The sequence below is a fragment of the Anabrus simplex genome, chromosome 2, assembly GCF_040414725.1.
Source record: "Anabrus simplex isolate iqAnaSimp1 chromosome 2, ASM4041472v1, whole genome shotgun sequence".
Lineage (NCBI taxonomy): Eukaryota > Metazoa > Arthropoda > Insecta > Orthoptera > Tettigoniidae > Anabrus > Anabrus simplex.
The window spans coordinates 671172392-671187826 of NC_090266.1; the positions used below are offsets into that span (position 1 = coordinate 671172392).

Here is a 15435-nt window from a genome sequence, read left to right on the forward strand (position 1 = left end):
TTCTGCACCAACATTGACCTATGCTCCTGAGACCAGGATAACGACAAGTAGGAAGGAGAGTAGAATTCAAGCCAGTGAAATGAAATACCTAAGAAGTATGATGGGAAAGACAAGGAAAGACAGATTGAGAGTTGAAGATGTGAGAAAGGGGGTTGGAATGGAAAACCTAAAGGAGAGAATTGATAGGTGTCAAGGTATCAATTCTCTCCTCTTCTTGAGGCTGTCTAATGTGTGCTGTCTATGGATCACCACTACTGCAGGCATGTTGGAGAGGTGTGACCTGTATATTAAGAGTCCACTGTCGACCCAGAAGTTCTTGTAGCGTGTTCAATTCCCTTGGGACAAGTCGACTATCAGTGTTCTGTTTCCTGATGCACTGCGTTATGGTCCTACAGGCTTGTCTTGTTCTTGCCATTGTTTAATTACTTTGTCATAGGTATGACATCGTAACTGGTGTAAAGCCTCCAATTATTATATTTAATATATTTTAATTATATTTTATTAAATGCTAAATTATCTTTTATTAAATGTTAAATATGACTAGTATATGGTTTCCCGTATATTCCAGAAATCGGTAATTCTAGACGGCTGATCGAACAGTATATATATATATATATATATATATATATATCGAACTGTCATTCAATGAGTCAGTCAGGTTGGATTCGAAGGCAAGTGATGGATTGCGAGTGACTGTTGGGCTCTGAGGTGGAGTTGGTGAGTTCAAGAGAGTGTATGTTATAGTGCGCGAGTCAGTGTGGTCAGAATCGGCTTCAGGGTACTCTGCTATTAAGTGTTGAGTGTCACTTGCTACTGTGTATAACTGTACATTGTGACTTACAGTGACAATAAAGTAATTTACACAAGAAAGTGAACATGTTCTCGTGTGATATTTATTTCCGTCAAATAAAATCGCATTTGAGAACGATAAATTGGCGACTGTGATGGGACAGGACAGGACAGGACACTTCGAGACTCGGCAATGAAGATCGACCAAATGACCGTGGCGATTTTACGGAAAGCGCTGGCATCCTGAGGTTTACCGACAGCTGGAAGCAAAGCGGACCTACAAGAGAGGCTGTGCCAGGATTTGATAGACAACAAGGAGGACCCAGGCAGTTTCGACTTCGAAGTCACCTCGGAGGAAGAAACCAACGAACGGGTAAGCATAATGTTCGTACAACTAACTGCTTTGATTAAAGCCCAGACTGAAAAAATCAAGGCCCAATCCGAAAAACTCAAGTGGAAAACTGAGGCCCAGTCTCAAGAAATAAGGACCAAATTAATTCTTTGGGCAACGAAGTGCGCTCCCTCAGAATCGAGGTGATCACTGACGTTGTGCAGGCCAACAACGAACCGGACAGGAAGTGGTCCGAAGTGATGCTTGTGGTTGTGGAGTCCATAGTTCAAGGCCCAGTGGAAAAGGCGAGAGAGTTGTGTGAAAGTACGACAGCTCTGGAGACATGGGTGAAGCCTGCAAGCAGTGATGGCGGCTCCGGCGTTGTGAAGATGGCAACTCCACAGGACGACAGGATCACCGTAGCGATGGTGGAGGCTGTAGTTTAAGGCCCAGCGGAAAAAGAGAGTGCCCTGTTTGAAAGTACAACAGCTCTGGAGACACGGGTGAAGCCTGCAAGCAGTGAAGGCGGCTCCGAAGTTGTGAAGATGGCAACTCCATGGGACGACGGGATCATTGTGGCGATGGCAACAACACAGCCGGGGGACCCCTCAAGGAAATGGAGAACCAATGGGGTCTGAACAAACAACCAAAAAGGGTGCCACCTCACCAGGACACTAGTCCCAGCACGAAACCATATGCTGGTAGGAACATTGAATTCAGCACCCCGGAAAAAGAGGAGGCTCAACGGGGCCAAGTCCGCGACGTGCGAGCCTCACCCATGCATCACAGGGGTGGACTATGAAGACGCGTGGGCCCTGACAGAACACAAAGGTGCGAACAAGTGGAGCTTCGACTGCCACGCGAGGACTTGCAAATCATTGCTACCAGGAACAGGGACACCGTCGGCCAGACCAAGTGGATTCCCCATGGAAAGGTGGTGGCCACCGATCGAACTATCTGGCTGCGAAATGTGTACTACAACAGTGCCAACGAGAAGACAGTGTGATTGAGGTAGTCTAAGTGTAATTAAATAGTGAGGACTAAGAGAGACGAATATATAGATATAAGAACACCTAGATATAATTTAAGACGTAGAGTAAGGAATGTACAGGACAGATATTGAAGGTTTTAGGGAGGATAACTGTTGTAGGTACGACATCATAACTGGTGTAAAACCTCAATTATTATGTTTAGGGTATTTTAATTATATTTTATTAAATGCTAAATTATCGTTTATTAAATGTTAAATATGACTAGTATATGGTTTCCCTGTAAATATGTATTATAAATCTGTATAACCTCAAATACGTATTGTGTATAAGTTTAACCTCAAAATCTATATAGTTGAAAGCGCTAGAAAACTCTGTAATGTTCGTGTATTAGATTTATTCTACTATAATCTGGTATACATGAAGGGTTCTAGAAACTTACTATAAGGTTTATTATCCAGATACATACAGAGACATTAGGAATGTTGGAGAAATTTCCATGTGTATCAATCAATCAATACTGATCTGCATTTAGGGCAGTTGCCCAGGTGGCAGATTCCCTATCTGTTGTTTTCCTAGCCTTTTCTCAAATGATTTCAAAGACATTGGAAATTTATTGAACATCTCCCTTGGCAAGTTATTCCAATCCCTAATTCCCCTTCCTCTGAATGAATATTTGTCCACTTGAATTCTAACTTTATCTTCATATTGTGATCTTTCCTACTTTTAAAGACACCACTTAAACTTATTTGTCTACTAATGTCGTTCAACACCATCTCTCCACTGACACACATAACATAACATGTAACATATCACTTTGTCGGACAGCTTGTCTCCTTTCTCCCAAGTCTTCCCAGCCCAAACATTACAAACATTATGTAACACTACTCTTTTCTCGGAAATCACCCAGAACAAATCAAGCTGCTTTTCTTTGGATTATTTCCAGTTCTCAAATCAAGTAATCCTGGTGAGGGTCCTATACACTGGAATGATACTCTAGTTGGAGTCTTACCAGAGACTTATCTGCCCTCTCCTTTGCATTCTTACTACAACCCCTAAACACCCTCAATAACCATGTGCAGAGATCTATACCTATTATTTACAATCCCATTTATGTGATAACCCCAATGAAGATCTTCCCTTATATAAACACGTAGGTACTTGCAGTGTTTTCCCATAAGGAACTTTCACTCCATCAATGCAGTAATTAAAACAGAGGACTGCTATTTGTGAAACTCGCAACCTGACTTTTAATACAGTTTATCATCATATCCTTGCGAACTGCCCACCTCACAACATTATCGAGGTCGTTTTGCAGTTGCTAACAAACTTGCAAATTATTTATTATTCTACACAGAATAAAATCATCTGCAAAAAGCCTTATCTCTGATTCCACTTCTTTATTCACACCATTTATATATATAAGAAAACAAAGGTCCAATAATACTGCCTTGAGGAATTCCCCTCTTAATTATTACAGGGTCAGATAAAGCTTCGTCTAATCTAATTCTCAGAGACCTATTTTCTAGAAATATAGCTCGAGCTGTCAGTAAGTCAGTCAGGCTGGACTCGAAGGCAAGTGATGGACTGCGAGTGACTGCTGGGCTCCGAGGTGGAGTCGGTGAGTTCAAGGCAGCATATGTTACTGTGCGCGAGTCAGTGTTGTTGATATCTGTACTTGTCAGAGTTGACTTCAAGGTACTCCACTATTAAGTGTTGTAGTGTCGCTTGCTACAGTGTATAATTGTGGGTTGTGACTTACAGTGACAATAAAGTAATTTACACAAGGAAGTGAACGTGTTCTCGTGTGATATGTATTTCCGTCAAATAAAATCGCATTTGAGAACAATAACTTCCAGATCAAGTTCCTTCTTGATGGTCATAAGGACAGGTTCCTTGGGCTCACTCTGGTATTTTCATGGGAACTCCCTCTCGACAATGGTGCTCCTAGTTTCAGGTTCCATCGCCGGGTGCCTAGATAAACTGTCTGCTCCTATGTTTTTCGAACCTGGGTTGTGACACACATTGAAATCAAATTCTGCGATTAACAGAGCGCATTGCATCAATTTAGCTTTTGAGCCAGAGACAGAGTTCAACCATTTGAGAACGGCGTTATCGGTGTAGAGCTGGAACTTCCTTCCCTCTAAGAAGCCTCAGAATTTGCCCATGGCCCACACCAAGGCAAAGGCTTCCTTCTCAGCAGTGTAGTAGGGGAGATAGCTTTCTGCTGGCATACTCAATAATGTCCCGCTGTCACTCCTCTACTTGAATAACACTAATTGTAGTCCGGAGTCGCTGGCATCCGTCTGCAGGCACATGTTCTGTTGAGGGTCGGGATGGGCTAGATCGGGAGCGTTGCATATCGCAGCCTTGATGCCTTGGAATGCTGCCTCTCCATTGCTGGTCCATCGGAACAGGCAGTTGTTATGGAGTAGATCAGCGAGTGGTATTGCCTTCTCTTCAAAGTGTGGCACGAAGCTGCTATACCTTCCACACAAACCAAGGAACTGACGTACTTGTCACTTGGTCCGCGGGCGTTATGCTTCTTCGATAGCTCGATTCTTCTCCGGTTGCCTTTCTAGGCCTTTACATGTTAGGACATGGCCAGGATATTCTACGCGGGACTGGGCGAAGTGGCACTTCTCCAGTTGACAAGTCAGTCAATGAATTTTCAGTCGTTCCAGCATTTTTCTTCAGATGTACAAGGTGTTCTTGAATATTCTTGCTGTGAATGAAAATATCATTGAGATACACTTGGCAGAAATCTCCAACATATCCTGACAATACCTTATCAATCAGTCGCATGAAGGTGGCAGGGGCATTCTTCAATCCAAAAGGCATTACTGTAAACTGGTACAATCCTCTCGGTGTCATGAAGGCGGTCAGTGGTCTAGTCCTCAACCTCCACTTGCCAGTATCCGGAGTTGAGATCCAGCGTGCTGAAAATCCTAGACCCACTTACTTGCTTCAGCGAGTCTTTCAGGTTAGGCATAAGGTAGGCGTCACTCACGGTCTTCTTGTTCAACTTGCGGAGGTCCACACACCCCCATTCTTCTTTTTCAGTAGGACGATAGGCGAAGCCCAACAGGATGTAGAGGGCTCGAAGAGACCTTGTCCTTATCTCTTGAATCTTCTGAATGACGAAATTGCGCTTATCCGGGTTGATTGGATATGGAGGTTGCTTGATGGGTGAGGAAGTGTTGCATTCAACGGTGTGCGTTACCGTGGTAGTCTGTCCTATTTTATTGGTGATGACTTCCGGAAAGTGTCTTAAGGCACATCTCAGCTCCTCTTCCTCACTAAGTTGAATATGTGCTAACTGGATATCTCCCAGTTCTACATCAACTTTCGCATCCTTCCGAGTCTGGAGATTTCCATCGTGCCAGGCGACCCTCAGACGTGTGTCTTTTTCCAAAAAGACTTCATGAGCTGCATAGTCTAGGATCACCTTGTATTCCACCAGAAAGTCATAACCTAATATGATATCACATATTACGTTCTGAATCACTGCAACGTCAATCACATAGGCAGGTCCATGCATTTAGCGGCTAGGTTAGTCTGTGCTTGGATGCACCGTCCACTGCTCCTACTACCCTTCCAAGATGGTGAGACTTCATAGACAGTAGTAATCTGGCAACAGTTCCGTTAACAAATGAAAGGCTTGCTTGGCTGTCGAGTATGGCTGAAAAATTCTTGTTGCCTATCCGCAAAATGACAGCTGGGCGGGGTTGGCCTATTCTGTTCACAATCTGACCAATCCCTCTCCTACTTGACCACGGTTGCTTGCCTGTTGTGTCTTGAGGCGCATTCCTGTTCCCGGTCCCATTCGCCCTCAATCCAGAATGAGCCGGACATAGTTTTCCGACGTCAAGTTTGGGCACTTGTTCTTCAGGTGTCCCGTTCTTCCACACTGGTAGCACTTCCTAACCGAGCTGGTCTCTTCCGTAGCTTTGCTCTTGTGTTCCTCCTCCAACTGGGCGATAATTCTACGTAGATCATCAAAGGATCTCGGTTGTGATACTTTCACTGGGGGTCGAATCTTATCGTGGAGTAGCTCTGTGATGTCTGGTAAGATCTTGTTCTCGCTTCCTTCTGGGTGCAGATGCCTGAAGAGCTGGTACTTCTGTAGGATGAATGCACTAGCTCTCATGCCGGTAGGTTGTGCCTCAGTCAGTAGCTTCCTTTTCACAGAGCTCTTTACCCCTTCAGAATTAAACCTGACAAGGAATTTCCTCTTGAAGTCTGTCCAGTTTAAATTTAAGCCCTTCATGTTATTCCACCAAGTAGCGGCTTGCCCCTTTAATCATGGTGTGATGAGTTGCACGAAGGTGTCCTCTGGTAGATTAGTCCTTCCGAATAGACTGACCGATCCCTCGATGAAGCTAGTTGGGTTCTCCTCCAGTCATCCGTGGAATTCCAGAAGGCTCTCTATAATCACCTTTGGGTCTAGGTGTCCTTTGTTGCCGGTTAGGTTTGAGAGGATTGAAGGTGTGGTGCTAGGGCCTGTTTGAGTTAATCTCTCTTCTACCGCATGAAGCATGCTTTCTCTTATATTCTGCATGTCACCCTTGAAAACCTGTTTTCCAACCTTCCTTCAACAGCAGAAATAAGGCCTCCAAAATTTACCTCGACGGTAGAAATTCTCCCTTCAACCTTTTGCTTTATGGATTTCCACCTCCTTGAGGTTCGAGATGCCCCCTTCCAGCTGGCTTACCCTACTATCGATCTGTTGAACCTGTCACAGTTTTGACCTGATGTCCGGTATGCTGCGTTAATCAATTGGTGACGTCGCTAATATGGGATGAAATTTTGTCATCCACGGTTGAAATATTCAATTCTAGGCCCTGTTCTACTTTGTAAACCTGCGTGTACGCTTGTGATATTTGTCCGGTTAAAACTGTATTCGCTTGAGAAATTGAATGTGAACATTAGATTTTAGAGAACTACTATACTTTGAGATCACTAGGTTCGGGGCCCTGACCAAACTTTAGGTTAAGTTTATTGTGGAAGATGCTTATGACAGTTAAGCAAAACATGTCCCAACTTATAACACCAGTTGTAATGATTGTATCCTAAAAAAAATTCCCTCCCCACAAGAAACAGCTGAACGTCATGCAGTGGTAAAACAGCTTAGTAATGTCCTCAGGATACAGATGTTCAATGAGAGACATGACCGAGTCAATTGGCACTTTAGTGAACAAAGACTCCACATCGAAACTCACCAAAAGTGCATTACATTGAATGTCTATGGTTGACAACTTGTTGACGAAATACCGAGAGTCCTTGATGTATGATTCAGTACATCCTATGTGTAGCAATTTGCTTAGGTATTTAGCCAGAGCATACGTAGGAGAACCTATCCCACTAACAATAGGTCTGAGGGGATCACCTTTATGAATCTTAGGAAGTCCATATAATCTAGGTGGCACTGCGTCCCCTGGGGACAGATGTTTAGCCTCCTCTTTTGGAAATGAAGACTGCCTTAAGAGCTACACAGTGGCGTTGAACACACGAGTGGTAGGGTTACGTGATCTCAGTCTGTAACAGGCTCTGACAATATAGCCGAGATCTTATTCTTATACTCGTCAGTGTCCGTAACCTCTGTCGCAATTACCCTTATCAACTGAGAGAATGGTCAGTTCACAATCATCTCTAAGTTCCATCATAGCTCTCCTCTCACCTCTTGTTAAATTGGGCATGGGTACAACAGTGGACCTTATGAGTCTCGCACATTTCTTTCTTAACTCCTCAGCCTCATCCGTACGTAGTTTGTGGATGGCTGCCTCAAGGGAAGTAATTAACACATCGGTGGGAATTTTAGGGGGAGCGACAGCGAAAATTAAGACCCCTAGCTAGAAACTGCCGTTTGGTTCTCGTCCAAGGATTTCTCACAAAGATTGATGACAGTTTTACTAACATCCGGGTTCATGTCAGAGACTGCCTGTTTCTGAGCTAGTCGGAGGAACTTAGATTTCTGTCTGAATGACACCTGGTTGAATTTGGGTTCAGCCTGGATAGCAGTAATGCGATTGAAAGACAACCACAATTCCTGCGAGAGAGTGTTGCTTAACCGCAGGTGTAAACGAAACAACTGTCGGGAGACTGAGTCCAGTTCATTACGAGTGTAATGCACTCTCTCGATCACAAGAGCCTTGCTAGCGCGTTCATATATTCTCCTGGCCTTCGGAGTATTTAACATGTGCTTCAGCTTCACACAGTTGGGAATGATGTTATGGTCCCGGCATCTCAGAAGAAAGCATACAGAAGAAAGAAGAATATATTTCTTCCTCCTTAATTTGCTCAATTTTGAAGCCTTCTTGAAAGTATCCACCCCATAGAGATTTTTAATGTTGCCATTGATGCTTTCACGGCCCGTACTTATAGACAAGATATAGGCTTTTTGGCTTATGCCATGTCAAATTAAGGTGAAATTCTTTACGTTTCGCAGAGAACTTTGCTCTGCATCTTCAGAAGGAAATCTTGACTGTCCATGAGAAAGGCTTCTCAAACAATGAGGTTTGAATTTAGACGTTATAATAGAAGTGGAAGAGGTACGCTCATTCGATACCAGATGGCTCCCCAGATGCGGTATAGCGCTAGCGTTCGAAGCAGACGCTGACAGAACCATCAGATTCAGTCTGAGAGGGTCACATAACAGGTGTACGCACATGAGGGTACGACATTGACACAAACCAGGAATGAAACATCTGGCGATGAGGAACGTACGTATTTGGAAATCACCGAAACGAAATAAAAAATTCACCTTATTTTCTTGACATGGCATAAGCCCAATAGCCTATATCATGTCTATATAAGACTATATTTCTGAGACTGAAGTTGGGAAGATATTTACGAGAAAATAGTAGCAGCAATTATGTTGTAAAGCAGGTCTGTTAATGTCTATAGAACCTAAAGGACACCAGAAAAAATAATTTAAAATATGTATACATATTTTTAAAGTAACCAACTAAAACTTACTTTCAGATATAGTTTGTAACTCTGCATTTTAATCCATGCTCATAAAAGTCCATTTTAAATCAATTTCAAATCACCAAAAATTGGTGCACAAAAGTACAATCAACCATAGACCCTTCCTTACCTTGAGTGATGTACCAGAGCGAATTGCGTCCATAAGGGCAGAACGTGTATCTGGCTGGCCAACGGAGGTGGTGGAAGAAATACTGCTGGTTACTGATGTTGTGGAAGCAGAGTCACATATAGGAAACGATGGTGGTGGAGGAGGGGGAGGTGGAGCATTTACTGCTACTGGTGGAGCTGGTGGTGGAGCCGGAATACCTGAATGAGTATCACCACCATTAGTTATACCTTACAGAATAAGAAAGAAAAAAAATTATCATGCTGAAAGATTTGTCTAAAATAAATCAAAGCACATATTAGTCACCACCAACAACATAACTGAATACATACTAAGTTACAAAAGAAATCTTACAAAGTAACATTTTGGGCTGGGCTAGACTGATTGCAATGGAACTTTGTACGGGGATCAGTTAAAACATCATATACGTTACAGCAACAGTCGTTTTGCCATAAAATAATATTTACGTAATAAAAATGAAACTTGGTGTACCAAAGGCATCTACTGCAATGAAACTTGGTAGGATGATCAAAATCATCTCCACTCTGCAATTAGGGATGTTGTCCAGGTGGCATATTCTCTATCACTGCATCATCAGGAATCTGGCAGTTTCTTTGTTTGTGTTGATAAAAGACTATATATAACCCATTAGCGCTATGTGTTGCCATGTGGCAATGATTTTCATGCATTTTTCTTCCAGTAATTCTCTTTTCTTTTTTTGTAAATTATAAATTTAGTACTGTTGGCAACAAGGAAGAATCTGAAAGGCTGTGGTGTCATTCGACAGAGAAGTATTTGTAGAATCAAGTAATCATATTTACTTAATTTTAAAATCTATTGTTGTGACAGAAGGAGTGGTGGACTGTTGGTTATTTTCAGATTCCCGTGAAATGGCTGTCGGCTTTGCGTAAGGAGGATATAAAATTTATAAATGACGTTGTTTCATTAGATTATGTTTACAATAGTGTTGTGCACACTTCATTATATACATTGTGGAGCATCTGAAATAGTAAAGGAGCACAATGCCGTAGTAGTACTTGTTATTTTATCCCAATTCATACATCAACTTTGCAGGAAGGGATTTTCCTTTTCAGAAACACTCGATATGCTACTGACGGAAGATCTCGATGGTGATATTTAAGTGAAACCGCACAATGCAAGTGTACTTACAGACGAGGACTCTGGTGATGAAAACTATAGTGAGCTTATTGATTATCTCAGCTATTGACAGTTACATACCAGTACTGAAATAAAGCTTGTAAATAGTGAAAGAATTGGGAACATGCATCAATTTCAAAAATATTTTTTTTGAAAAGTACACCAATGAAATAGTACGTAAACGTATTACATTGTGGTATGTTGCCTTGTTTTATACCATTAAAAAAATATTTAATAGTGCCTTTCCGCTAGGCGAGTGAAACGGCCTCTGACGTAAGCGGCGCGCTGTGACGTCACGATCCAGTACCGCATGGAGCTCTACCAGCCGTTGTGCATCAGCCGTTGCTAAAAGCCGATTGTTTATTATTCATGATCGCGAATAACTTCGAAATGTCAGAAGAAAGGTTCAAAACAGCACAGTCAGACAATCTACCATGTGTAGATGTCATCATTCTTGAAAAATGTGACTTTTGTGGCCGCAGAAATTAGCGGATAACAAGCAAGTTTGTAAGTGGCGTCTTTTATATACGTGCAATGTACTGTAACCCATAGTATTAGGATAACAACGAACCTGGATAGATATCACATCACTTTCAACATTTCCTTCTAGACTGATTCCCCTATTAAAGAATAACATTACATTTTCGGGCTTTCAGCATTAGTAAAGTAAGAAATCGGATTTCAGCACTAACATAAACATACAGGTAGCATTATAGTACTAGTCCTCCGCTTCTGTGATGTAGTGGTTAATGTGTGCCACTCCCGGAGGCCCGGTTTCGATTCCCGGCTCTGCCATGAAAGTTGAAAACAAATAGTACGAGGGTTGGAACGGGGTCTACTCAGCCTCGGGAGGTCAACTTAGTAGAAGGGTTTCGAATCGCACCTCAGCCATCCTCGAAGTGGTTTTTCGTATTTTCCTACTTCTCCTCCAGGCACCTAAGGCCACGGCCGTTTCCTTCCCACTTCCTTGTCTATCCCTTCCGATCCTCCCATCCTCCAACAAGACCCCTGTTGAGCATAACAGGTGAGGCCGCCTGGGCGAGGTAATGGCCCTCCTCACCAGTTTCATCACCATACTCAAAGTCTCACGTTCCAGGACACTGCCCTTGAAGTGGTAGAGGTGAAATCCCTCGCTGAGTCCGAGAGAAAACCAACCCTGAAGGATAAACTGATTAAGAAAGAAAGAAAGAAGGAAAGAAAGAAAGATCATAGTACTGTAGGTCTATAACCTATCATTTCTGAAAAAAAAATATATATTTATGGTTGGGGCAACTGGCCTACCCACTTCCGGGGCCCATGAAAGAGAATTAAATATCTTTGTGGAAGGAAAAAGTTAAACATGATAAAGATAAATATGACTTCATCTAGTTTTCACAAGTTGGGCTGAGTGGTTCAGACGGTTGAGGTGCTGGCCTTCTGACCCCAACTTGGCAGGTTCGATCCTGCTTCAGTCCGGTGGTAGTTGAAGGTGCTCAAATACGTCAGCCTCGTGTCGGTAGATTTACTGGCACGTAAAAGAACTCCTGCCGGACTAAATTCCTGCACATCGGCGTCTCCAAAAATCGTAGAAGTAGTTAGCGGGGCGTGAAGCCAATAACATTAATTGCATTTGGCTTTTAACAAGCTGAGCATATCAGGAAAGAAAAGTGTCCTGGTGACATTTTAGTCGCTCAATACAGGAATGTCTTTGGGTGCTGTGACTTTTACTTTTTTTTTTGTTTTTGCTGTTTGCTTTACGTCACACCGTCACATATAGGTCTTATGGCGACGATGGGACAGGAAAGGCCTAGGAATGGGAACAAAGCGGCCGTGGCCTTAGGTACAGCCTCAGCATTTGTCTGGTGTGAAAATGGGAAACCACGGAAAACCATCTTCAGGACTGCCAGAAGTGGGGTTCAAAACCTTCTATCTCCCTGATGCGAGCTCACAGCTGCGCGCTCCTAACCGCACGGCCAACTCGCGCGGTATTTTTACCCTTCGGTTTATTGACTTGGCTTGTATAACCTAAAACTTAGGCTAAGTTGGATAATATTTTAAACACCTACATCACTATTTTCACCTGTGTGCAATTATGGTATTTATTTCATTAATATTATGATAATTATTATAATTGAGCATTGTTAACTTATAAGACCCCAACAAACAAGCATTGGTTTTGTGTAGAGTTATACATTTGTTAAATTCACGTTGTTTCCTTTCATGATGTACACGCCTATTCTTTGTTGCTTTATAGAGTATTTAGATATAGCCTAAATTTCTTTACCAATTAAGCTCATTAAAGACATACATAACTGTCCCATGCCAAGATATATTGGTAGAATTAGAGCTGTCAAAATGGTTCATAACCCCTTTGATTTATTATCTTGACATGGATCACCCAAAACATAGGTTAGGTTTGGAGAATACTTTAATAATCAGCATTATTTAATGCACTGTTTATTACTTTCATATTCCAAGATGTAATTGAAGCATTTAAATAAAGCATCATACATTAAAATTTAAAGTTTTACCACTAGAACAGCGGACATGGAAAAGTGATTTGAAAATTCAAACAAATTCATCTTACGTTAAAATCTTCAAAAAAATAAACTGTAGACTTTCCCGATATATCACCAGCATTTCTCCGGCTCGCCAAAATCCATTTCTCCCTAGTTTTAGCGTCTTTGGAACATGTATAAACAATTTGTTTGGTATGGTATGCGATGTGCTATTGCACATCGGAACTCTACACCATTTATAAGTTTTCTGCCTCACTGTCTGCGCAGGATTCATTTTAAGTCTAAAATATACCACGCAGATTATTATCCGATGTATAGACCTCGAATTTAATAATACTAGACACTAACGTAAAGTAGAAATACGCGAAGTGTATCCTGCTTCTCACAGCGCACTACGTGTTATTTCGTCTGCTAATTCAGTCAACCTGTACGATGACGTCAGACCAATGAGATCGCGTACTTGCGTGACGTGACATTTTCGTAGATTTTTATCATGTTTGGAGTTATTATTTGTACATTCTGATCACATTTTTGAATTCTGCATGAAATTTTGAATCAGATTAGCATATTTTTAATTAAAACCCCGGATCATGCATGTTCCCTATTGGGATTAGTTACGATGGTGAAGGTGTGTTACCAGAGGACGAAGTGCCTTTTGTGTCTACTGATGCAAGATCTGATTCAATACCCAAAACTGCAAAAGAGCAGATAACTGATAGAGAAAAGAATAAATGAAATTATATACCAAGTTGGACCGAAGGGGCTGATTTCGTAATGGGGAGACTGTCGACATTTCTGTAGCCTAATTGAGCTTCAGTGGAATAATCTTTCCTAAAACCGAACTGCCTTCTATTGAACCAGTATTTCATTCTGCAAACATGTCTAATATAATCAGGAAAAATGCCTTCCCAAACCTTATATGCAACACATGTCAAACTGACTGGCCTGTAATTTTCAGCTTTATTTCTATCATCCTTTCCTTTATACATAGGGGCTACTATAGCAACTCTCCATTCATTTAGTATAGCTCCTTCAACCAAACAATAATCAAATAAGTACTTCAGATATGGTACTATATCCCAACCCATTGTCTATAGTAAATCCCCAGAAATCTTATCAATTCCAGCTGGTTTTCTAGTTTTCAACTTTTGTATCTTATTGTAAATGTCATTGTTATCATATGTAAATTTTAATTTTTCTGTCTAATTCTACCAAAGACTACCTCAAGGAAATGGATTGTGACAAATTCTTGAAGTGGTTCAAAGAACAGTTAATCCCCAATATACCACCTAAGTCTTTTATCGTGATGGACAATGCAAGTTATCGCTCCCACTAACTGGACAAAGCACCCACATCAAGCAGCTCTGGAGTGCAAATGCAGACATCGTTAAGAGAAAAATCCATTCACTTCGATGAGCATATTGTAAGCCTAAATGATATGAATTTGTACAGTTATATAATCTGTGATTCAGAATGTTGGAAAATGGATTAAATTGCAGGTGAAATTGGGCAGAGCTAATATGTCTGTACCAATGTAAATTTAACCCTTTTGAGCTTATATGGTCACATGTAAAAGACATTGTACAAAAACAGGAATACCAAATTTACTATGAGACATGTATTACAAATATTTCTTGCATCCCGAAGTGCAACTGGACTAGACAAAAGAGTGATTGAATGGGTTGCTATACTTCTAGAAAACAGATCTCAGAGAATTAGGGTAGGCAAAGCTTTGTCTGACCCTGTAATAATTAAGAGGGGAATTCCTCAAGGCAGTATTATCCGACCTTTATGTTTTCCTATATATATATATATAAATGATATGAGTAAAGAAGTGGAATCAGAGGTAAGGCTTTTTGCGGATGATGTTATTCTGTATAGAGTAATAAATAAGTTACAAGACTGTGAGCAACTGCAATGTGACCTCAATAATGTTGGGCGATGGACAGCAGGCAATGGTATGTTGATAAACAGAGTTCAAAGTGAAGTTGTGAGTTTCACAAATAGGGAAAGTCCTCTCAGTTTTAATTACTGCGCTGATGGGGTGAAAGTTCTTTTTGGGGATGATTGTAAGTATCTAGGTGTTAATATAAGGAAGATCTTCATTGGGGTAATCACATAAATGGGATTGTAAATAAAGGGTACAGATCTCTGCACATGGTTATGAGGGTGTTTAGGGGTTGTAGTAAGGATGTAAAGGAGAGGGCATATAAGTCTCTGGTAAGACCCCAACTAGAGTATGGTTCCAGTGCATGGGACCCTCACCAGGATTACCTGATTCAAAAACTGGAAAAAAATTCAAAGAAAAGCAGCTCGATTTGTTTTGGGTGATTTCTGACAAAAGAGTAGCGTTACAAAAATGTTGCAAAGTTTGGGCTGGGAAGGATCGGGAGAAAGAAGAAGAGTTGCTCGACTAAGTGGTATACCGGGTGAGCTGGACGTGCAGTTAGGAGCACGCAGCTGTGAGCTCGCATCCGGGAGATAGTGGGTTTGAACCCCACTGTCGGCAGCCCTGAAGATTGTTTTCCGTGGTTTCCCCATTTTCACATCAGGCAAATGCTGGGTCTGTACCTT

General features: G+C 41.6%; 1 protein-coding gene across 4 annotated transcripts in view; it reads right to left on the reverse strand.

Annotated features, from left to right (window-relative positions):
• Positions 1-15435, reverse strand: part of LOC136863022 (actin nucleation-promoting factor WASL) — a 227098-nt gene that overhangs the window by 13471 nt on the left and 198192 nt on the right. For 3 of the 4 annotated variants that reach the window (XM_067139337.2, XM_067139333.2, XM_067139335.2), the window contains one exon: positions 9209-9435. In XM_067139337.2, coding sequence (XP_066995438.1) covers positions 9209-9435 — 227 coding nt within the window. The remainder of the gene's footprint in view (positions 1-9208; positions 9436-15435) is intronic. The other variant, XM_067139336.2, reaches the window with a different exon arrangement.